General features: G+C 34.6%; 1 protein-coding gene across 6 annotated transcripts in view; it reads left to right on the plus strand.

Moving 5' to 3' along the window:
• LOC145266358 (uncharacterized) overlaps positions 1–21,947 on the plus strand; it is a 165,834-nt gene extending 143,887 nt beyond the window's left edge. For 5 of the 6 annotated variants that reach the window (XM_080121976.1, XM_080121979.1, XM_080121981.1 and 2 more), the window contains 6 exons: positions 1,069–1,150; positions 2,450–5,381; positions 7,112–7,203; positions 14,572–14,760; positions 18,528–18,826; positions 19,670–21,947. In XM_080121976.1, coding sequence (XP_079978102.1) covers positions 1,069–1,150; positions 2,450–5,381; positions 7,112–7,203; positions 14,572–14,760; positions 18,528–18,826; positions 19,670–19,843 — 3,768 coding nt within the window. In that variant the 3' untranslated portion in view covers positions 19,844–21,947. The remainder of the gene's footprint in view (positions 1–1,068; positions 1,151–2,449; positions 5,382–7,111; positions 7,204–14,571; positions 14,761–18,527; positions 18,827–19,669) is intronic. The other variant, XM_080121978.1, reaches the window with a different exon arrangement.
• Positions 21,948–25,318: the final 3,371 nt, after the last annotated feature.

Below are 25,318 nucleotides of genomic sequence, written 5' to 3' on the forward strand. Positions count from 1 at the left end.
GAAATCTAGTAGGTGATGCCCTTTTCTCTTCCCTACAACCTCTTTCTCACAGACAAGATGTTGCGAGTCTGTCTTTGCTCTATCGTAATTTTCATGGTAAGTGCTCAATTAAACTTCAATCTATGCCCCCCCCCTCCCCAATCTTTCGCCAAAAGCACTTGACTAACTACAACCACTATATACGATTTCCCCCAGTCCCTAATTGTGTCTAAATCTGAACGCAGATTCCATGAACAAAGCTTCTTTCCCAGAACTGCCCGCCTCTGGAACACTGTTCCACTGGCCTGCTTCCTGGTTGAATACAACATGGTAGCCTTCAAATCCAATGTAAACAAATTCTTCTTTTAGCCTCCCCATGATTAATCAAACTCTACCCAATTTACACCATAAACGATTACTACACTACCACCTTACATTCATTAACCTTTATCCTCTAGTGGCCTTCGGGCCTTGATAAGTAATGACTCCCAAGTAAAAAAAAAAAAAAAAGATTAGATGATGTTATTATGCAGAGATGATAATGGTAGCCAGGACCTAAGGCTGGAGTTCATTTGCATAACAAGAATATGTGTAATAGTGAGTTTGACTGGGAATAGCATGTGGGCACTCGCTCATATAGATAACATGAAGCGGTGCCCGGCTCCAGTAGGCAATTGTTTCTAATAACCAATCGAGATTGAGTGTTTTGATCCAATCAGTTTTTCAACCAAGTAAACATTGAATACTTGAGATCGTTTCTGTTGAACTAAATGCTGAAAATTCTAAGACTTTTTAAAAAAATATTTATACTTTGCCATTTTTTAACAAAAATGTCAAAGTAAAAATATTTTTTTAGTTCATTGTTTAAATAAATGAAAATTTCTCAATGAAGATAAATACTAAATATCAGACTTGATAATTTCATTATAATTTTTAAAATTAGATTTCATTCAACTTTCAGTGAGCATCTTTTTTAGTGTTAGGCTTGGTGTTCTTTGTAGCAAAGGGCAGATAACTCTGTACAAACAAACAACTGTCCATATTACAATGAAAGATTATCACACAAGTATTTTGATTCATTTCTTTTAGGTAAATCTGATTCGCTTGTCTCTGCGTAAACACGGTATGCGCCTAAGTCAAGTCGTTGTTGAACAAGTTGGAAACATTCCAGGTAAGTAATTCCATATATATTCATTTTAAATTATATACAAGTGTTAGTCAATAAATAAGGTGAAATTTGGGAATGGTATTTTATTTGTAATGATTTTTATTCAATCCTGAGCAGTGTTGGATCTTCCTGCCAGTATGTATATATATATATATATATATATATATATATATATATATATATATATATATATATATGTAATTATATATATATATATGTAAATATATATTTGTAATTATATATACATATATGTAAATATATATATATATATATATATATATATATATGTAAATATATATATATATGTAAATATATATATATATGTATATATATATATATATGTATATATATATATATATGTATATATATATATATATGTATATATATATGTATATATATATATATATGTAAATATATATATATATATATGTAAATATATATATATATATATTTACATATATATATATATTTACAAATATATATATATATATACATATATATATATTTACATATATATTTACAAATATATATATATATATATGTAAATATATATATATATATATTTATATATATATATTTGTAAATATATATATATATATATATATATATAAAACACGTTTTTAATTTTTTTTATTTAAATCAGTAGTACAACAAACATTTGAGATGTGATAAAAAGCGATATTAGACATAAAAAATCTAGTCTATATGTAGACTAGATTTTTTATGTCTAATATCGCTTTTTATCACATAAATATCTATAAAAGTGTGAATGTGTGTGTGAGGATACTTCTCAGCCTATATACTCAATGAATTTATGAAATTTGGTATATAGGGTATTCAGACATGTGGAAAACGTTTTAATCAGTTTTCAACCGAAAAAAGAGCTGCTAAGGGGTTAAAATTAAAAAAATTGAGGAGTGCAGGGGGGTGGGGTCATTTTTATATTTTTTTTTGCCAATTGTTTCATGAGGTTTGAAAATATTTTTTAAAGATTAGGGCAAGCTGGTCTAATAATTATCATACTTGACTCACTGTCTTTGGATTTTGATTTCAATCTCAACTGTTAGTGATATTGTTTGGGATCCATTAAAGCTTCCCTCTCCCCTAAAACTCATCTTGGGAGAGGGGAGTATGTTGAAGTCTTTTAATGCTGATTGATTAACAAGTACAGTTTTATGCAATCTTAACCAGAGTGATATAACTTCAATAAATCTGTGAACCGTAAAAAATGTTATTGTTTTGTTGAGATTTGATGCATTTTAATGCATAATTCTGATATTTTACTTTCTTTTTTTTTCTCAGGAAAAGAATTTGATGTGATCATCATTAGTACCGTGCGTACGAGCAAACGTCTTGATATAAACCCAGAGGAACTTGCCAATTACTGCAATGAAACAGATGAAGTTGATTTTTTCAATAACAAGAAATTGCTAAACACAGCCATGACACGGGCCAAACATTCCATTATTGTTGTAGGTGACCCTGTGGCCCTTTGCGCCTACGGAAAATGCTCTACAATTTGGCGTATCTTTATAAATTACTGCAGCAAACTGTGCAGCGTTAAGCCACCAGAAATCACCTACGATGTCGTAAGACTCGAAGTAAGTCGTCTCCTTTCTGATCGTGAAACATCTATCCATGCTTGGGATAATTCTAATGACTTCTATCGACGATCTCTCAGCCCAAATCCTAATAACCAGGTTCCAAAGCCAGATACATGTTCAGTGAATCCCGTCTCCAAAACAGAATCTTCAAACTATGTGAACCCAAATCCTATTGACCAGGTTCCAAAGCCAGATACATGTTCAGTGAATCCCGTCTCCAAAACAGAATCTTCAAACTATGTGAACCCAAATCCTATTCGCCAGGTTCCAACTGAAGATAGCTTATTTAATCCAAAGCCAGACACAAAATTAATGAATGCCATCTCAAAAACTGCCAAAGATTCTTCACTTTCAAAACTGGCAAATCCCAATATCCTTCAGCTTGCTTGGAACCAACCATATCCACTGCATCATCCAAAATCAAGAATAGACTTGCTTTTCAGTTTTTTGGAGGATGAGTATTGTTCTGAGAATTCTCGTATAAATTTCTCATTTCCGTGCGTATACGTTATTGACTCTCCAGCAGAAAATCTCTTAATTGGCCTCAGCTTTTATAAAGTTGCTGAACATTTCATCGTCGGAATTCACTGGCCTGACTTACAAAGTTATATTCCTAATAAGAAATTTGATGATATCGGCGCTTTAGAAACAGTGTTGGCATTAGGGCCAAAGCAATCATTACCAAACATGCCTGAACTTTATTTCACATTGGACCATGCAATTGGCGCGGTTTCTTGTTTGCTAAAAGTCAACATACAAGGAGAAGTTTTGGACTGCTCATTTCACCAGACGTTTATCAAACCCGAAAAGATAATTCCAATCACAGAACTTGAGAATTATCTTCAAAGAACCACTGAGAAAGAAGAACTCAATTTCCCCAACTATCTTCACAAGCTGGCTAATATATGGTGCAAATTGCGACTCGGTAACGAGAGCCTCTATGTCAAAAATCCGTACACGGATCATCCAAAAAGTGAGAAACTTTTGACTGAAATCTGTATCCAGGTACATATACAGATTGTAAGATACCTCTCAAAGGTTTTCCCCGAGACGACTCCAACAGTCTGGCAATCTTTTCAAAAGGGTTCGAGATTTGATCAATGGAAAAGGGAACACGTGTCTGATGCCCTAAACTCAGTACTTCTGCTTCAGCCATACTTACACGGGAAAATTTGCCGATGCGAGACTTTCTGTAAATGTCTCTTAGACTACATCAAACAGGAAGATTTGAAATCAACCATTCCTAAAACTCTGGAAATCAATGCAGACACTTGGCAATTAATCATAAATTCTGTAGATGAGAACCGATTTGAAGATGCGCAAGACATTATTCTGGGTCCATTTTGCCATAACAGAATTGCTGTGGCACTAAAAAAGCTCTCAAATTTGACAGACATGGAGTTTGGCTACTCCAATAATTTTGCATCTGATTACAGTCTGAACTTTGACCCTCAAGTTTATTTTTGTAAACCATCAATTAGTTTTCTCGATCTTTTGGTCCAGGAAATGCTTGTTGCTGCCATCCATAAATTACCAAACCCAGTCAACGTTGAAGTAGTCCAAAAAGTCACCAAGAAGCTGACGGAAACAATCGCAGCAAAACAATTGCAGCAGAAAGATGAGTTTTTCCAGAAACTTCTAAAAGACTTTCCAGACCAAACAATCGAAACCCAAGCGACAGTCATATCAGTGGACAATTCCATGGTAGAAATTCTATTACCTCGAATTGCATTCTCGTCTCATTCTGTTTGTTTAGATATATTAGGTTCAAGCTCAACATCGTCTGAATCCTGTACATTGCAATTTACCCAGATTGAGGCAAACGTTCAGACTTGCTCATCAATTTGTGCAGCCGAAACTTTGTCAAAGAATATAGAGTCTAACATGGCAACAATTTGCATCAACGTATTCAATTGGCAGCAGATACTCAGCTCGTTACGCAAACAAAATTTCTCTCAGATAAAAAATTATGTTCATACTGCAAAAAGCGCAGAAGACAAAGAAGCAAAGAATCCGAATTTTCGTATCAGCACAGGAAACAGTTTCTGCGTCGATGTGCATCCGTATCTAAATTTTCAAGCCTCTGTAAAAATTGTTGAAGATTCAGAGGGTCATTGTAGCCCACAGCTACAAGTGCTTCATCTGAACCCTAATGTTTCTTTATGCCTACTACACCGCAATGAACCCTTAAAATACTTTCTTCCTGAATATTCTGTGAAACTCTCGGAACATCAACATCGTCTTTTGACTGAGGTTTATCGTTGTGCCATTCAACAGAATCGGTCGATAATTCTACGAAACGTAACTCTATTTCCAGAGAATCAGTTCTGGATTTTTAGTATTCCTGGGAGTATTCTTCAGGATCATGGTATCTGTTTGGAAGCGGATAATGATCCCGATGTTGGCTTTGTTTTTCCACCGCTACAGAATATGATCTGCGTACGGTTTTCTTTGATGGCAGAAAATCTAAAATCCACTCAGATATTTCACGGCTATATCTGTGAAACGCACAGTTCCGGATCGAATGTCAAGGTAATTATTTCCGTGACGGATGATGAAGATGACAAGTTGGTGAAACTACAGCATCAAAAGTGTGATATTGAGATTCGCACCTGGACATCCGAATGCAGGTATTTTTAGTTTTTGAAATTTTTATTTAATCATATTTCATGTTCAGTCGATATAGCAATTCAGACTTAATGGATTTTATACTTTCTTTTTTAGTTTTAGGTGCTTGTCCAGAATTTTTCTCATATTAAAAATAAAACAAAGAAAAATCTGTACAATGTATGTACTCGTGACTGAAAGAAAATATCGTATTCCAAAACTCACATAAATTGATCAAGTAGTTTTATTTTTGAATAAAATCAAATTTTATGGCTAACCAAAAAGTGAATGTCTCACGCTGTCATTTTGAAAACACTCTGAAGAAACATTCAAACTTGCAAGTTTTTTTTTTGCTGTAATACCTATGAATTCCCATTAATCTCTAAAAAGTTACTATGAACTCTTAAATACCTGTATGACAGAGTCGCTGATGCTGGTAGCAGCAGCAGTGGTTGCATAATACATATGCAAATGACCAAGGCGCTGTGTGATGTGAGGTCACAGCAAAGTGAAAGAAAAACAGAGATAAAATAACACATGTGACCAGAAAAGGAATCTAACATTCATTATAATTTTGATTTTATTTACTTCAATCCGAATGCAGGTATTTTTAGTTTTTAAAATTTTTATTTAATCATATTTCATGTTCAGTCGATATATACCACTTTTCCTCCTCTAACGGCATCCAGTTTTTTAAATTTTTATTTAATCATATTTCATATTCAGTCGATATATACCACTTTTCTTCCTCTAACGGCATCCAGTTTTTTTAATTTTTATTTAATCATATTTCATGTTCAGTCGATATAGCAATTTAGATACTTTCTTTTGTAACATTTTTGGGTGCTTGTCCAGAATTCTCCCTGAAAAAAATCTGTATAATGTACATACCTGTGTTGGAATGAAAATATCGTATTCCAAAAATCACGTAATTGATCAAGTAGTTTTATTTTTAAATAAGAAAATCAAATTTTATGGCTAACCAAAAAGTGAATGTCTCACGCTGTCATTTTGAAAACACTCTCAAGGAAAAATGGGAGATAACTCGACATAATTCAAACTTGCAAGATTCTTTTGTTGTAATGACTATGAATTCCCATTAATCTCTAAAAATTTACTATGAACTCTTAAATGCCTGTATTACAGAGCCGCTGACGCTGATAGCATCAGCAGTTGGATAATACATATGCAAATGACCGCAGTAGTGTGCGATGTGCGGTCACAGTAAAGGGAAAGAAAAACAGATAAAATAACATCTGTAGCCAGAAAAGGAATCTAATATTCATTATAATTTTGATTTTATTTACTTCAAAATATTGGTACTTGTACAGTTTGTGACCCATGCTGTAACCAATTTAACATTTCAAGGTAATTTGTGCTCTATTTTAAAATGATCTGTTCTCTGTAATTAATATTTTATTTTATTGCTATATATTACATTGTTTCTGCGATTAATTTCAGGTTAGCTTCTGCAGTCAGATTGCTCTGCTAGTAAATGATTTTCTACATTCTTTTTGTTTTGTTTTCAGATCGATGCTGGGATGTTAAACCGTTCCAGCTCCACCCCATAATAAATATGCTATAATGGAACTTTTATCAAATTGAAAAAGTCTGGTTATTTTTAACTCGTTTAAAAATCTGGTTAAGAAGTAATACCTTTAGGGTTTTGTATTAACTTTAGCTAGAAGTAATGCATACTTTAGAAGAAAAAAAATAAATAAATAAATAAATAAATAAAATGTTTTATTTTCAGATCGATGGCTGATGCCATCTTAAACTTAGAAGCATCCAATCAATTGGCAAAAAATATCCTCAGCCGACAATTTAAACCGGTTAAATATTCAGGTAGGATTTTTATTTTTATGCTTTTTTTCCGAAAACACACTATTAGGAATTATAAGTTTTGACATGGTTTTAGCTTGTGTAGCCTTAGCATGTTACACATAATCTGAGTCTGCTATGCATGACCTGAAAGTTCTTGTATATGACCTGACAGTTCTTGCATATGACCTGGTAGTTCTTGTATATGACCTGGTAGTTCTTGCGTATGACCTGGTAGTTCTTGCATATGACCTGGTAGTTCTTGTATATGACCTGGTAGTTCTGGTATATGACCTGATAGTTCTGGAATATGACCTGGTAGTTGTTGTATATGATCTGGTAGTTGTTGTATATGACCTGGTAGTTCTTGTATATGACCTGGTAGTTCTTGCATATGACCTGGTAGTTCTTGTATATGACCTGGTAGTTCTTGTATATGACCTGGTAGTTCTTGTATATGACCTGGTAGTTCTTGTATATGACCTGGTAGTTGTTGTATATGACCTGGTAGTTGTTGCATATGACCTGGTAGTTGTTGTATATGACCTGGTAGTTGTTGTATATGACATGGTAGTTCTTGCGTATGACCTGGTAGTTCTTGCATATGACCTGGTAGTTCTTTTATATGACCTGGTAGTTGTTGTATATGACCTGGTAGTTCTTGTATATGACCTGGTAGTTCTTGTATATGACCTGGTAGTTCTTGTATATGACCTGGTAGTTCTTGCGTATGACCTGGTAGTTCTTGCATATGACCTGGTAGTTGTTGTATATGACTTGGTAGTTGTTGTATATGACCTGGTAGTTGTTGTATATGACCTGGTAGTTGTTGTATATGACCTGGTAGTTGTTGTATATGACCTGGTAGTTGTTGTATATGACCTGGTAGTTGTTGTATGTGACCTGGTATTTCTTGTATGTGACCTGGTATTTCTTGTATGTGACCTGGCAGTTCTTGTACATGACCTGGTAGTTCTTGTATATTACCTGGTAGTTGTTGTATATGACCTGGTATTTCTTGTATGTGACCTGGTAGTTCTTGTATATGACCTGGTAGTTCTTGTATATGACCTGGTAGTTGTTGTATATGACCTGGTATTTCTTGTATGTGACCTGGTATTTCTTGTATATGGCCTGGCAGTTCTTGCATATGACCTGGTATTTATTGTATATGACCTGGTAGTTCTTGTATATTACCTGGTAGTTGTTGTATATGACCTGGTATTTCTTGTATGTGACCTGGTATTTCTTGTATATGACCTGGTAGTTCTTGTATATGACCTGGTAGTTGTTGTATATGACCTGGTATTTCTTGTATGTGACCTGGTATTTCTCGTATGTGACCTGGTATTTATTGTATATGACATGGTAGTTCTTGTATATGACCTGGTATTTATTGTATATGACCTGGTAGTTGTTGTATATGACCTGGTATTTCTTGTATGTGACCTGGTATTTCTTGTATATGGCCTGGCAGTTCCTGTATATGGCCTGGCAGTTCTTGTATATGACCTGGTAGTTCTTGTATATGACCTGGTAGTTCTTGCGTATGACCTGGTAGTTCTTGCATATGACCTGGTAGTTCTTGTATATGACCTGGTAGTTCTGGTATATGACCTGATAGTTCTGGAATATGACCTGGTAGTTGTTGTATATGATCTGGTAGTTGTTGTATATGACCTGGTAGTTCTTGTATATGACCTGGTAGTTCTTGCATATGACCTGGTAGTTCTTGTATATGACCTGGTAGTTCTTGTATATGACCTGGTAGTTCTTGTATATGACCTGGTAGTTCTTGTATATGACCTGGTAGTTGTTGTATATGACCTGGTAGTTGTTGCATATGACCTGGTAGTTGTTGTATATGACCTGGTAGTTGTTGTATATGACATGGTAGTTCTTGCGTATGACCTGGTAGTTCTTGCATATGACCTGGTAGTTCTTTTATATGACCTGGTAGTTGTTGTATATGACCTGGTAGTTCTTGTATATGACCTGGTAGTTCTTGTATATGACCTGGTAGTTCTTGTATATGACCTGGTAGTTCTTGCGTATGACCTGGTAGTTCTTGCATATGACCTGGTAGTTGTTGTATATGACTTGGTAGTTGTTGTATATGACCTGGTAGTTGTTGTATATGACCTGGTAGTTGTTGTATATGACCTGGTAGTTGTTGTATATGACCTGGTAGTTGTTGTATATGACCTGGTAGTTGTTGTATGTGACCTGGTATTTCTTGTATGTGACCTGGTATTTCTTGTATGTGACCTGGCAGTTCTTGTACATGACCTGGTAGTTCTTGTATATTACCTGGTAGTTGTTGTATATGACCTGGTATTTCTTGTATGTGACCTGGTAGTTCTTGTATATGACCTGGTAGTTCTTGTATATGACCTGGTAGTTGTTGTATATGACCTGGTATTTCTTGTATGTGACCTGGTATTTCTTGTATATGGCCTGGCAGTTCTTGCATATGACCTGGTATTTATTGTATATGACCTGGTAGTTCTTGTATATTACCTGGTAGTTGTTGTATATGACCTGGTATTTCTTGTATGTGACCTGGTATTTCTTGTATATGACCTGGTAGTTCTTGTATATGACCTGGTAGTTGTTGTATATGACCTGGTATTTCTTGTATGTGACCTGGTATTTCTCGTATGTGACCTGGTATTTATTGTATATGACATGGTAGTTCTTGTATATGACCTGGTATTTATTGTATATGACCTGGTAGTTGTTGTATATGACCTGGTATTTCTTGTATGTGACCTGGTATTTCTTGTATATGGCCTGGCAGTTCCTGTATATGGCCTGGCAGTTCTTGTATATGGCTCGCAGTTCTTGCATATGGCTGGGCAGTTCTTGTATATGACCTGGTAGTTCTTGTATATGACCTGGTCTTTCTTGTATATGACCTGGTAGTTCTTGTATATTACCTGGCAGTTGTTGTATATGACCTGGTATTTCTTGTATATGACCTGGTAGTTCTTGTATGTGACCTGGTAGTTGTTGTATATGACCTGGGATTTCTTGTATATGACCTGGCAGTTCTTGTATATGACCTGGTATTTCTTGTATATGACCTGGTAGTTCTTGCATATGACCTGGTATTTGTTGTATATGACCTGGTAGTTCTTGTATATGGCCTGGCAATTCTTGTATACGACATGATATTTCTTGTATACGACATGATATTTCTTGCATACGACTTGGTATTTCTTGTATATGACCTGGTAGTTGTTGTATATGACCTGGTATTTGTTGTATATGACCTGGTAGTTCTGGTATATGGCCTGGCAGTTATTGTATACAACATGGTACTTCTTTTATATGACCTGGTTGTTATTGTATATGACCTGGCAGTTCTTGTATATTACCTGGTATTTCTTGTATATGACCCAGGAGTTCTTGTATATGGCCTGGCAGTTCTTGTATATGGCCTGGCAGTTCTTGTATACGACATGGTATTTCTTGTATACGACATGGTATTTCTTGTATATGACCTGGTAGGTCTTGTATATAGCCTAGGCGTTCTTGTGTATGGTTGGGCAGTTATTGTATATAACCTGGTAGTTCTTGTATATAACCTGGCAGTTCTTATATATGACCGGGTCATTCTTGTATATGACCTGGTAGCTATTGTATATAACCTGGTAATTCTTGTATATTACCTGGTAGTTGTTGTATATGACCTGGTATTTCTTGCATATGACCTGGTAGTTGTTGTAAATGACCTGGTAGTTATTGTATATGACCTGATATTTCTTGCATATGACCTGGTAGTTGTTGTATATGACCTGGTAGTTCTTGTATATGACCTGGTAGTTCTTGTGTATGACCTGGTATATGACCTGGTATTTCTTGTATATGAACTGGTAGTTCTTGCATATGACCTGGTAGTTGTTGTATATGACCTGGTACTTGTTGTATATAGCCTGGCAATTCTTGTATACGACATGATATTTCTTGCATACGACTTGGTATTTCTTGTATTTGACCTGGTAGTTGTTGTATATGACCTGGTATTTGTTGTATATGACCTGGTAGTTGTTGTATATGACCTGGTAGTTCTTGTATATGGCCTGGCAGTTCTTGTATACGACATGGTACTTCTTGTATATGACCTAGTAGTTCTTGTATATGACCTGGTAGGTCTTGTATATGGCCTGGCAGTTCTTGTATATGACCTGGTAGTTCTTGTATATGACCTGGTAGTTCTTGTATATGACCTGGTAGTTCTTGTATATGACCTGGCAGTTCTTGTATATGGCCTGGCAGTTCTTGTATATGGCCTGGCAGTTCTTGTATATGACATGGTATTTCTTGTATACGACATGGTATTTCTTGTATATGACCTGGTAGGTCTTGTATATGGCCTGGCAGTTCTTGTATATGACCTGGTAGTTCTTGTATATGACCTGGTAGTTCTTGTATATGACCTGGCAGTTCTTGTATATGACCTGGTAGTTCTTGTATATGGCCTGGCAGTTCTTGTATATGGCCTGGCAGTTCTTGTATACGACATGGTATTTCTTGTATACGACATGGTATTTCTTGTATATGACCTGGTAGGTCTTGTATATAGCCTAGGCGTTCTTGTGTATGGTTGGGCAGTTATTGTATATAACCTGGTAGTTCTTGTATATAACCTGGCAGTTCTTATATATGACCGGGTCATTCTTGTATATGACCTGGTAGCTATTGTATATAACCTGGTAGTTCTTGTATATTACCTGGTAGTTGTTGTATATGACCTGGTATTTCTTGCATATGACCTGGTAGTTGTTGTATATGACCTGGTAGTTGTTGTATATGACCTTGTATTTCTTGCATATGACCTGGTAGTTCTTGTATATGACCTGGTAGTTATTGTATATGACCTGGTATTTCTTGTATATGACCTGGTAGTTCTTGCAAATGACCTGATAGTTATTGTATATTACCTGGTAGTTCTTGTGTATGACCTGGTAGTTCTTGTATAGGACCTGGTAGTTGTTGTATATGACCTGGTAGTTATTGTATATGACCAGGTAGTTGTTGTATATGACCTGGTAGTTGTTGTATATGACCTGGTAGTTGTTGCATATGACCTGGTAGTTCTTGTATATAACCTGGCAGTTCTTGTATATAACCTGGCAGTTCTTGTATATGACCTGGTAGTTGTTGTATATGACATGGTAGTTCTTGTATATGACGTGATATTTCTTGCATATGACCTGATAGTTATTGTATATTACCTGGTAGTTCTTGTGTATGACCTGGTAGTTCTTGTATAGGACCTGGTAGTTGTTGTATATGACCTGGTAGTTCTTGTATATTACCTGGTAGTTGTTGTATATGACCTGGTATTTCTTGTATATGACCAGGTAGTTGTAGTATATAACCTGGTAGTTGTTGTATATGACCTGGTATTTCTTGTATATGGCTGTGTAGTTCTTGTATATGGCCTGGCAGTTCTTGCATACTACATAGTATTTCTTGTATATGACCTGGTAGTTCTTATATATGACCTGGTAGTTCTTGTATATGACCTGGTAGTTCTTGTATATGACCTGGTAGTTCTTGTATATGACCTGGTAGTTCTTATATATGGCCGGCTAGTTGTTCTATATGGCCTGGTCGTTGTTGTATATGACCTGGTAGTTGTTGTATATGACCTGGTATTTCTTGTATATGACCTGGTATTGCTTGCATATGACCTGGTATTTCTTGTATATGACCTGGTATTTCTTGTATATGACATGGTAGTTCTTGTATATGACCTGGTTTTTCTTGTATATGACCTAGTATTTCTTGTATATGACCCGGTAGTTCTTGTATATGGCCGTGTAGTTCTTGTGTATGACCTGGCAGTTTTTGTATAAAACCTGGTATTTCTTTTATATTACCCGGTAGTTTTGTATATGACCTGGTATTTCTTGTATATGACCTGGTATTTCTTGTATATGACCTGGTATTTCTTGCATATGACCTGGTAGTTCTTATATATGACCTGGTATGTCTTGTATATGACCTGCTATTTCTTGTATGTTACATGGTAGTTCTTGTATATGGCCTGGTAGTTCTTGTATATGACCTGGTAGTTCTTGTATATGGCCTAGTATTTCTTGTATATGACCTGGTAGTTCTTGTATATGGCCGGGTAGTTCTTGTATATGGCTGTGTAGTTCTTGTATATGGCCTGGCACTTCTTGTATACGACATGGTATTTCTTGTATATGACCTCGTAGTTCTTATATATAACCTGGAAGTTCTTGTATATGACTTGGTTGGTCTTGTATATAGCCTAGGCGTTCTTGTGTATGGTCGGGTAGTTATTGTATACAAACTGGTAGTTCTTGTATATAACCTGGCAGTTCTTGTATATGACCGGGTCATTCTTGTATATGACCTGATAACTCTTGTACATGACCGGGTAGTTATTGTATATGACCTGGCAGATCTTGTATATGAACTTGTATTTCTTGTACATGACAGGATAGTTCTTGTATATGACCAGGTAGTTCTCGTATATGACCGAGTTGTTCTTGTATATGACCTGGTAGGTCTGGTATATAACTTGGTAGTTATTGTATGTGACCTGGTATTTCCTGCATATGACCTGGTTGTTATTGTATATGACCTGGTTGTTATTGTATATGACCTGGTAGTTGTTGTATATGACCTGGTATTTCTCGTATATTACCTGGTAGTTGTTATATATTACTTGGTAGTTCTTGTATATGATCTGGTAGTTCTTGTATAAGACTGGGTAGTTTTTTATATGACCTGGTTAATTCTTGTATATTACCAGGTAGTTCTTGTATTTGGCCTGGCAGTACATGTACATGGTCTTACAGTTCTTGTATATGACCTGGTAGTTGTTTTATATGACATGGCAGTTCTTGTGTATGACCTAGCAGTTCTTGTATATGACTGGTTAGGTCTTGTATATAACCTGGTAGTTGTTTTATATGACATGGCAGTTCTTGTATATGACTGGTTAGGTCTTGTATATTACCTGGTAGTTCTTGTATATGACCTGGTAGTTGTTGTATATGACATGGCAGTTCTTGTATATGATCTGGCAGGTCTTGTTTATTACTGGTTAGGTCTTGTATATGACCTGGTAGTTTTTATAGTGTTAAATATGATCTAAAGTTGTACTTATATGCTGAAACTCAGTATTTCTCTCTCTATTTTAGACTCCCTTTCTCTCTATATTGTATACTCCCTCTCTTTCTCTATTTTATACTCCCTCTCTTTCTCTGGTTTATACTCTCTCTCTCTCTCTCTCTCTTTTGTTCCGTTTCTCCATCTTTATTTAGAGTTACTTGCCTTTGTTTCAATAAAAGCCACATCTTTTTATAGTTGTTTTTTGTATTTTTTTTCCAACTTTTGTTTTTGTAGCTGAGATTTTCTCTGTGTTTGAAGAAAATGAGTTTGTTGTGATTGCAAGTGACAACATCCTCTCGAATCTTACACATTTGATCCATTGGTTTGAATATTATGCGAGTGTCTTAAGGATCAGGAAAACATCTGCAAAGTGTCCCGTTTTGATTTGCACTCCAACTCAATATCAACTCGACATCATCGTCGGTAACTACAATTTTTTTATACATAATACCTTCACTTAATTCCGTCTTTTTAAAATCTGTTGAACCCTACACATGGAAATTAGTTGTTCATACAGTACCGTATCATTGCATCAAAGCGAATCTGTGCAGCTAAACTAGCAATTACCTCATGGAAGGTGTGAAACTTGACTCCTAACTGTTATGCTTTTCAGCCGCTGCTAAGATGGATATGTGAATTGACAATGTTCAAACATTGTCCAAATGCCTAAGCTCCATAATATATACATATATGTGATGAAAATAATGGAAATAGTATTCCGACAAAATCGAGAAAATAAAAAGGGACAAACCGTATTATGTGTTCATCAACGTTTCGTCTTTATTTCGAGACTTCCTCTGGATGAATGAGATTAAGAAACCAAAAAATATACCAGTACAAAATATTTGAAAATGTTTCACGTGCACAGTGTGACGCAGTTCTATTTCAGAGAAACGGAAAAATGATGTTGGAAATTCAAAAAGGAGGGGGAGGGCTGGCGCTGTTAAAGAGAAGGAAATTTTAGTGACGTCATATAGTCGTTAATGTAATTTTAAAACTATGAACACAAGTTTATATTCTTATTGGGAAAAAAGATATATCTGTTGAAATTCAAATATAAGTTTGTAACAGAAATGAAATGAGTGTTTTTTATGTAATTTATTGATTGAGATTATGTGTTAATTATTACAGGGGGTGTTGAATGGTGTGAGAAAGTTAACCTGTGTCCACAGTTAAATAATGTTCTTTTAATAAAAGTTTACTTATTAGTGGTGCTATGTTATAGAAACCTCCATGTTGTTTAATAGTGCTTGAAATTGCGATAAGCGCAGATTCAAGAAGTCTCCGGCGCGGTTTATTTGAAATAAATTTAACTACTTTTGCTTGTTTAAAGTCAAAGGTGTGGTTATGTTGCAATGAATGAGAGAATAATGCACTTAGAGAATTGCTATTTTTTATATCTCTTTTGTGTTCATTGAGCTTTTTTTTCCAATATATATATATATATATATATATATATATATATATATATATATATATATACTCTTTAGAATAAAATTATCTAATAATCAACTGGTATGGAAACCTGTGATTATAAGTTTAACAAGATATTACTGGCAGTAATATTCTATAAGTACTATCCCACCTAAATAAGAATTGCTCGATATACAAGATAGAGTAAATAAATCAAATTTTAGTCATTCAATGAATTTAAAAATTTATGACGTGAAATGTTTGAATTTCAAATCAAAAGAGTTTTATTATTCTATGTAAGACAAAGAATACATTAGAAATAGTTTAACTCCTTATCCTATAGGATTTTGATGTCTACCATCTCTTCAGAGAAGATATTAAAAAATAGTTATAATGGTTTACACCTTATTTGCTAAAGTCAGTGAGACATGGAAAATCACAATTAAAAGTTGTTTAAGTATTTAAATGTCATAGAGTAAGGGAAGTTAATGAAAAGGATATAAAAATTCACATCCAAATTGCATGGTAAAATCAAAAGTGAATGTCTTTGATAGCAGTATAGTATTCTTTGTCTTACATAGGACAATAAAAATCTTTTGATTTGAAATTCAAACATTTCACGTTATAAATTTTTAAATTCATTGAATGACTAAAATTTTATATATACTAGCAAAAGTACTCGTCGTTGACTGGGTTCAAAAATAGCCTACAGAAAATGGACTCTGATTTATGAAAGTATGATAGGTTATGAAAAGGAAGGGTTGTAAAGAGATAGCTTCGAATTTGGGGGTATCAAAACCAAAGCAAAATATGATGAAAGTAAAAATAAAATAGATAAACCCCATAATTTATTATACCATACCTGTTCACACTGAAACACTTATCACAATATTCTGTGGATCTATATTAAAAAAACCTTGTTACACTTTGTGACATATTTCCATTCTATGGAGGTCAGGTGCGAACAAACACCCCATAATTTTATTATACCATATTTCTTCAAACTGAAACATAATTATCAAAGTTTATTTACACAGATAGATATGAAAAGTCTTTATTGAAGTTTGTGAAAATTTTCATTCTATGGAGGCCAGGCACGAACGCAGACCCCACAATTTTATTATACTATCCCTATTTAAGTTAAAACACACTTATCCAAGTATTCTTATGTACATCTATATCAAAACACTTGGAAACGTTTTTTTTTTTAATTTTTTAATTTTTTATTTCCATACTTTGTGGACCAGACGCGTATGCAGACCCCACAATTTAAAAAAAAAAAATAAAATTTTTTTTTATTACATTTTCACCCCAAACAAGGCACATTGCCACTTTGGTGTAGGGGGCTACTATCAGGGGCAACAACTACTGGGGTACTATGTTGGGATTTGGGCTGCAAGATGTTGGTTCACGTTACACTTGAACTTCTGCATGTCAGTACAGTTGGGGAAGCAGTGGCCTGGAATAGAATTCCAGAGCTTAGCGGTTCTGGGGAAGAAACTACTGGAGTAGAAGGGATCACCACTGTGTGGGGGTGGGATTTAGCTGCCTGTCGCGTTTGTCGAGGGTGTCTATGTTGTGGGGGCATAAGTGTCTGCAGTTCGCCAGAGCATTCACCATTAAAATACTTGTAGAACAGGCAGAGGGATGCAGCACTATGTCGATGGGACAGAGGCTGGAGCTTAGATGCCAGTTCAGGGCCTATCAGATTTGCGACTCTCTTTTGAACCTTGCCTAGGAGCAAGAGACTAGTAGCAGATGCACCAGCCCAAATGTGACAGCAATACTCCATACATGGGCGAATGGTGGCCTTATAGAGGTACAGGATACTTTCGAGTGTTAGTAGTTTTCTAGCACGCTAGAGAGAGCCTACCTTCTTCGCAACGGCCCTGGCAACGCTTTCAATGTAATTGTTCCAACTCATGTTTCCTGTGAACGTTAGGCCAAGCAGTTTAAAAGATGTACTCTCAGATACAGAGTCACTGGCCATTGCTATTGGTGGCAGAGAAGGTTTCTTGTAATTATTGAATGAAACCAGTTTAGTCTTAGCGGCATTGAACGTGACCATCCATTTTTGTCCCCATTCAACTACAGATTGGAGGTCATCCTCTAGTGTTTCTGCCATTTCTTTAGATATATGTTCATTTGTTTTTCTGTCATGCCTGTTATAGAGTGTGGTGTCATCAGCATATATACCCATCTCAGAGGCAATTTTGTCGGGGAGGTCATTAATGAATATTAGGAACAATAGAGGTCCAAGGAGAGACCCCTGAGGCACTCCTGCATTTATATCATATTGTTTAGATGTACGACCGTCGAGGACAACCTGGATTTTTCTCTTATCTAAGAAGGATTTAATTATGTTAAGTATTCTACCAGTGATACCGTATGCTCTAATTTTCCTGAAGAGACCCTCATGCCACACCCTGTCAAAAGCCTTAGATATATCTAGAGCTACCGCTCTGCCCTCCCCCGCTTTGTCCAGTGAATGGTACATATGGTCAGAAATTACAGTGAGGATGTCTGCTAATGAATCATCATTATGCCAGATCAAACATACCCATTCCTGTGTCTCGATACATCTTCTATCATTATATGTGATCAGTTTTGTAATTTTCTTTTCTCATTGAAAGCAAACTTATTTTTGTCCCTTTCTTTTTTAAAATTCCATCTTCTTATCAAAAACCCAACAGTGTCTTCTTCCACACACATTGGACTTTATTATTCCTGTTAGGTTCTTGATATTTTTTTTTTTTTTTTTCGAATTTCTTTCCAAGATTATTTACAGATTGAGAATTTGCTGACCCAAATGAATGTCGTCAGAGTCGCTGATGAAAGTCGATCGTTGTGCACGTCGGCAAAGAAAATCTTTCTTCACGAAAAACTTTGTTCGTTTAACGAACAATTGACAGAAGAGATGAATGCCTTTGCCGAGATTTATGATCAATCTTTGTACGGCAAGGATTTCAAACAACAGCATGCCATTGAGATCCTGTCCCAAGCGGACGTCATTTTATGCACTACCTTGACCACCCATCGATCTGTTTTCCGATCGATATCATCTGGCATCAAGCAGGTGAGATATTTTGGAATTCACTTTCAACATAATTGATCTGTTGAATATCTTAATATGCTTTAACCAAATTCTTCACATTCCGTTTAAGATCTTACTCAGCACCTGGTTTGTCACTTGCCACTTGCCTTTCTATATTCCCAGCCACCATGATATAAAGATATATCTGGGTTTTTCTTTTGTGCTAGGTTTTTTATAAATGTATGATTTTAAATTTTATCATTTTTTTTTTTACAATTATTTTTATTATAATCTATATATTAATAGGATAGCCTGTGTGTTATTTATTTTCTGTGTCATGCTTACATCCGAGTTACTGTCGTTTAATTGTTATGGACTTCTATTTCTTGTAATATATAATTTTACCAAGAATTCTTGATACGTTTCGGTTTCGGTTAAAGCTGATAGCACTTAAGTGATCTATTTTTTTTATAAATAATTTTACCAAGAATTCTTCATAATTTTGGTTTTTGTTTCAGTCACAGCTGATGACACTCCAGTAATCTATTTTTCGTAAGATAATTTTATCAAGAATTCTTGGTTTTTGGTTTTGGTTTATTTTCGATTAAAGCTGAAGGAACTCAATTTATACATATATAAATTGAGTTCTTTTTTTTTTTTTCATAAGTTTTGGTTTCAGTTTCGATTGAAGCTGATGCACCCAAGTCATACGGATGTATTTTTTTTATTTTTGAAATCACAACTTTATAATATATAAAAATCGATAGAACATTTCCACAGGTCCCGCTAGTTAATATGATTATCTTAATGATAAAAAATGAATATTTCAATTTATTTTATGATTTCATAAAATATTAAAATATCTTTTTCTGTTTCCTTTTTCAGATGATAATTTTCAATGCCCATTTGTGCCGTGAGGTCGAGGCAATGATTCCGATTTCTTACCTCCCAATTGAAAGACTTGGACTTTTCTCCAGTTCCGAACTAGCCCAGGAAAATTCCATTGCAAACCGTCTGCTACGATCTTGTCCCAATTCTAAACTAATATTGAAATATTGAAATAAAAACATAAAACAAAATGAATAAAAAGCTGAATCCAAATGCCGATAAAATCTGTACACATGGAATCCAAAATGTCAACTTAAAACTGATTTCACTTTTCAAATCTGCTGACCAAAAAAACAAAAGCATAAACAAGTAAATTGTATTAATGAATGTAGACATGTTTTTTCCCATTCTTGTCAAGATATCTTCTTTGAGTGGCCTCTGGGCCTTTATAAGTGTTGACACCTTTGTAAAAAAAAAAAAAAAAAAAAAAAAAAAACTCAGTCATTAAAAAAGTCAACATATTTTAATGTTGCATATTAAAAATTCCATTTTTAAAGAAGCACTTCAAAAAAAGTTGTACATTTAAAAAAAAAAATTTTTTTTTGCATGCGTTCAAGATTTCAAACTTTTCCCCATAAAAGTTTTTGTTTGACACTGCTTAACCCTAACTTGACCGTAAGTGTATTGAAAATAATCTTAAGAGCAAGTCAAGTTTTTAAGCTAGGGCAACATGTCGTTTTTATGTTTTTGTTCACATGTTCCTCACTTTTTGAAACTATAATTCCTATATATCTTCGAAACTACTCGTTTTCTGGAATTTTAAATATTATTTTTATTTTCAACACCCTCAAAAACCTAACCCTAACCCTCGAAAACCTATAATAGTGGTAATTTTAAAGGATTTTTTTAGGGTGGAAAGATACTGCACATTTACCAATGTTTCAATCATAGTCGTTTATTTTCCTGTTTTTGCATATGAATTACAAAATAACTTATATTTCCTCCAAACCTCTGGCCTTGATTTAGGGGAGACTAAAACTTGCTGCTATGGTTTCAAATGATCTGAAATAACAACAAGGGGAGACTTGATTCCAAATATTTCTCAAATGTTATGTCTCTCCTCTTTTGGAAATAGGGTTACAATTATAAATATCTCCAATATCAAATAAGCCTTATCCACTGTGAAATTTATTTCATGTATCATAGCTAAAGAGGGACATATGAGAAATATTTGGAATCAAGTCTCCCCTTGCTGTTATTTCAGATCATTTGAAACCATAGCAGCAAGTTTTAGTCTTCCCTCCATCAAGGCCAGAGGTTTAAAATGAAAAATGAGGAATTTATATCATTAGAACAGAAAAAAAATTTTAGGCCATGGCATCTAATTTTTCTCTGCTCTATCTTTGCTTCCCCACCCCCCTCACACATTTTACAAAAGTAAGCAAAAATATTGTAAAAATTGAATTTTATAATTTATTAAATAGAATTTTCAAGTTGTTTTACCGGATGAATTTTCATAATTGTTAGATGTATTACTATTTTCGACATAAGTAACATTGTTTTTTGCTTAAAAGGACATAAAAAAATCGATCTGTCGCCTCTCTTTGTATAAGAACAAAAAACTGACATAAAATTCTAATTTCTTTTAATCTTTTTTTTCTTCTGTTTTAAAGCAAAAATATTTTAAACGTTTTAAAATTTTATTGCATAAAAGCGAGCTTCAACAGAAGTTAACAAATTTAAAAGTTAAAAAAAAATAACTGATAAAGAAGTTAATTATATTTAACATACAATGTGAATCTTATGTCAAATTCAAAAATAAATTTTGCAGTTTAGCAAAGACATTAAAAAACAAAGATATTGAAAAAAAATATATATTGTACGTACTCGTTATGGAATAAAGTTCTCATGAAAAAAATCACTTAATTTGATCAAGTAGTTTTTTTATACTTTTCTTATTTTTTATTTTTTACAGAGTAAAATCAAATTTTTAAGGAGATCAATCGTATTGTGGCCATCTTGGCTATTTTCGCGGACAAGGAGGGAATGCCAGGGGAGATAATTCCATCATCAAATTTGACAAGATTATTTTGAAACATGGGCAGAAAAAATGAATTTAGGAAAACGTGTCCCCGGAAAACTCATCCATTTTTGCTAGGTAGGAAAACTGGTCCATTGTTGAATAAATATCGATTGAAAACACATTTTATAACCGTTCTTAAAGGAGATATTGTTTTTAAAAGAGAATACACATTCCATAATATTTCTAAAAAAAATATTTTTACTTGTTTACTGTTGTTTTAAAAAAATAAAATTGATTTTTCTGTTTGTTTTCTCCTCAGTTTTGTAAGTTTTTGGTGGTTCAACTTATTTCAAAGTGGTTCAACTTATTTCGAAGTGGTTCAACTTATTTCAAAGTGGTTCAACTTATTTCAAAGCACTTATTTACAAAAAAAAAAGAAGTAATTTCGAGTGTTACTTTTGAACAAAAAATGTCCGACATGAGAGAATCTCGCCTTAAGAGTCTCGATAATCGCTCATAAATAGAAAATTAAAGAAAATACTGAGGTAGATATAGTTTTAAAACGAGCCCCCCCCCATCCAAAAGAAAATAAATTTGTATATTCTTTTGGTAATGTCCAAGATCATTGCTCAGAAAAAAATCAAGTTACCAGAAGTGGATACGGGTGATTATGTAACGAAACTAAATTGAAGACACGATGAATGAAACCATATATTTATAAAAAAAATTACTGTAGTTTTTAACATTTCTTAACGCTTCTTGTATTATCAAATAATAAAACAAATATTTTATTTAGAAAAATTAATTTAGTTTTAACACTTTCTGTATTCACGAAATAACAAAAGGCACTTGTGCAGTATGTGGACGGTGGCCATCTTTTCTTGGTGCGTTTCACTAAACTGTCGCCAGGTGGCGCTTCTCAGTCAAAAAACATTTAGGTAAATTTTTAGTTTACTGACCTCTTGGCATTCACATTTAATTTGTCGACTTGGGTAGATTTTTGGGTATGCTGATGACACATATCGCATTTATTTTTTTTTTTTGCACAAACAAGTAGTTATCCGTATTTTAAGACATTCAGCATCCAAAGTAATCACTATCATTTTTAATGGCGGCCATCTTGTTTTCCAATAACAAAAAAATGCCAAAAAGGCTAAATATGCCACATGTAACTAGAATCCCAATGGAATTGCGTTGGTGCAAAAAAAAGTTTTTTTGGGTTGGGGTATTCGAGGTCGCTGCCCACAAATCTGATAATCAAATCCGTCGCAAATTTACCATTTGCATGGTATTATCCCCTCTTAATTGATCTAAAATGGTATTATCCCCTCTTAATTGATCTAAAATGGTATTATCCCCTCTTAATTGATCTAAAATGGTATTATCCCCTCTTAATTGATCTAAAATGGTATTATCCCCTCTTAATTGAACTAAAATGGTATTATCCCCTCTTAATTGATCTAAAATGGTATTATCCCCTCTTAATTGATCTAAAATGGTATTATCCCCTCTTAATTGATCTAAAATGGTATTATCCCCTCTTAATTGATCTAAAATGGTATTATCCCCTCTTAATTGATCTAAAATAAGTTTGCACAAGTGGTTTACAAAAATATTTTTATGTTTTTCATTCTTTTTTCGGGGGGGGGTATTCAATTATAAAACTTGTGTAGTTTAACAGGTGCTTCTGCAATTTAATTAAACCGTTTTTCCGTAAGTTTTATGTACTCCCCAAATTATAATATCTACAATTTATGAAATTATTTTATTTGAGTGACTTTTACTTTATAAAATCCCCGCTTTTCTACTTTCTTGCGTGTTTGCAGTTTTTGTATAAAAAAGTGAAACTAACAAAAGCGAAGACAGTTTTCCGGCTTGATGCCGGGGACGTCCAGAAAGCAATAAGTTTTAATCACTGTGTGGAAAACCTTCATATCAGACAATTGCTATTTATTTGGATATTTGGGAGCTGGGAACGACCTCGAAATAAATGCCACGAGAGACTGGCTCCAGGCACTTTCATTTCTTTGCCGACTCCTGACCTAATTATCCGTGAGTCAACAGCTTTTGATTCACATCACTAAATTTAAACGCTTTTCATTTCCTTTGTCGTCGTATCATATTTAAGTGTACTTTACAACTGGGTTATGCCAGGTATCCCTGCTAGTTTATATAAATATTTTTGCAGTTTTAACAAAAGAACTACAATAATATCACAGCGTCTCTATTTATGCTGAACATCTACATTTCCACCTTCGCATCACGAGTTCGAACCTGCCTGCCTACTAACACTTTTTTTTTTCATTCTTTTACACCTGCAAACACCCCGGGCAACGCCAGGCATCCTCGCTTAACTATCTATGTATATAAAAGGCAAAAGTGGCGCGCACGTTTTTGTATGTCCAGCAAAGGTTTTTTTTGCCAGGAGTCTTGGGGGGGTGTGGGGGATTACTATATTTTCAAACTTTTTACATACTCTCTAGATTGTAATATCTATGATTTGCGAACGAAAATCATCTATATTTTTTATTTGAGCAACTTTTACAAATTCCACGCTATTTTGTTCTACCGCGTGTTTGTTCGGCTTTTTCGTATAAATAAAGCGAATGTCACCGATGCAAAGGCGTTAGCGGCCTTTCAATTAGCTTTGATCAATGTGGGAGAAAACCCTTCATATCAGACAATTGCTATTCATCATGGAGTTCCCCTCTTTTGCTGGAGCTTTGTTTCCCCCAACAACAAATCGGCGGAACCTGAAACGGTGGAAGCTGAACTGATTGATTGACATTGCTAAATTTCAATGCTTTTCACTTCCTATGGCCTTGTAGCGTCGCGATAAGATCTCAAGTTAACCTTTCACTTTCTTTTCCGCATTCGGGTTTGAAACACTTTTTTCTTTCTTTTACACTTACAAACACCTGGGCAATGCCGGGTACCCCCGCTAGTCAATAATAAAGAGAAAGTGACCTTAACTTAAATCAATGACCCTGATAATGGAATACAAGAATTTATTTTGACATTTGGTCCATACAACTCGGACAAATTTACTCACCTATGGTGTCCTGCTTGTCAACCCCAACACAACTGAAATGATACCAATTATCGCATGAGTCGCAACACACCGTAGGTGTTGTTTCATCATTGGCAATCGAACATGTAGGGCAAAAGAAGGGGCCTCCTTTTTCCGTAAATTCTGCTACTGCAGATTCAGAATCATGTTTTATCTCTAGGGGATAAATATTTTTTAATGAATGAACTTGGACACACCCATCCCTCAAAACCGAGGGCAAGCGGACCTTATGGTCATTACTGACCAATAATTTAATTACTTTGCCCAAACTCTAGAAGGGTCGGGACTTATTTGGTGATTTGATAAGAACGATTTCGCCCTCCGACATCTTCGGGGACCGCCATCTTTAACAGTTAAAAGTCATTGTGCCAAATACATCTAAATTTACTAACAAATTCATCCCTCAGTTCAAGGGGCCTCCTTTTTCTGTAAATTCTGCTACTGCAGATTCAGAATCATGTTTTACCTCTAGGGGATAAATATTTTTTAATGAATGAACTTTCCTCAAAACCGAGGGCAAGCGGACCTTATTGTCATTACTGACCAATAATTTAATTACTTTGCCCAAACTCTAGAAGGGTCGGGACTTATTTGGTGATTTGATAAGAACGAT

This window comes from Euprymna scolopes, chromosome 41 (genome assembly GCF_053919585.1).
Source record: "Euprymna scolopes isolate OS-2025 chromosome 41, ASM5391958v1, whole genome shotgun sequence".
In the NCBI taxonomy this organism is placed as follows: Eukaryota; Metazoa; Mollusca; class Cephalopoda; order Sepiida; family Sepiolidae; genus Euprymna; species Euprymna scolopes.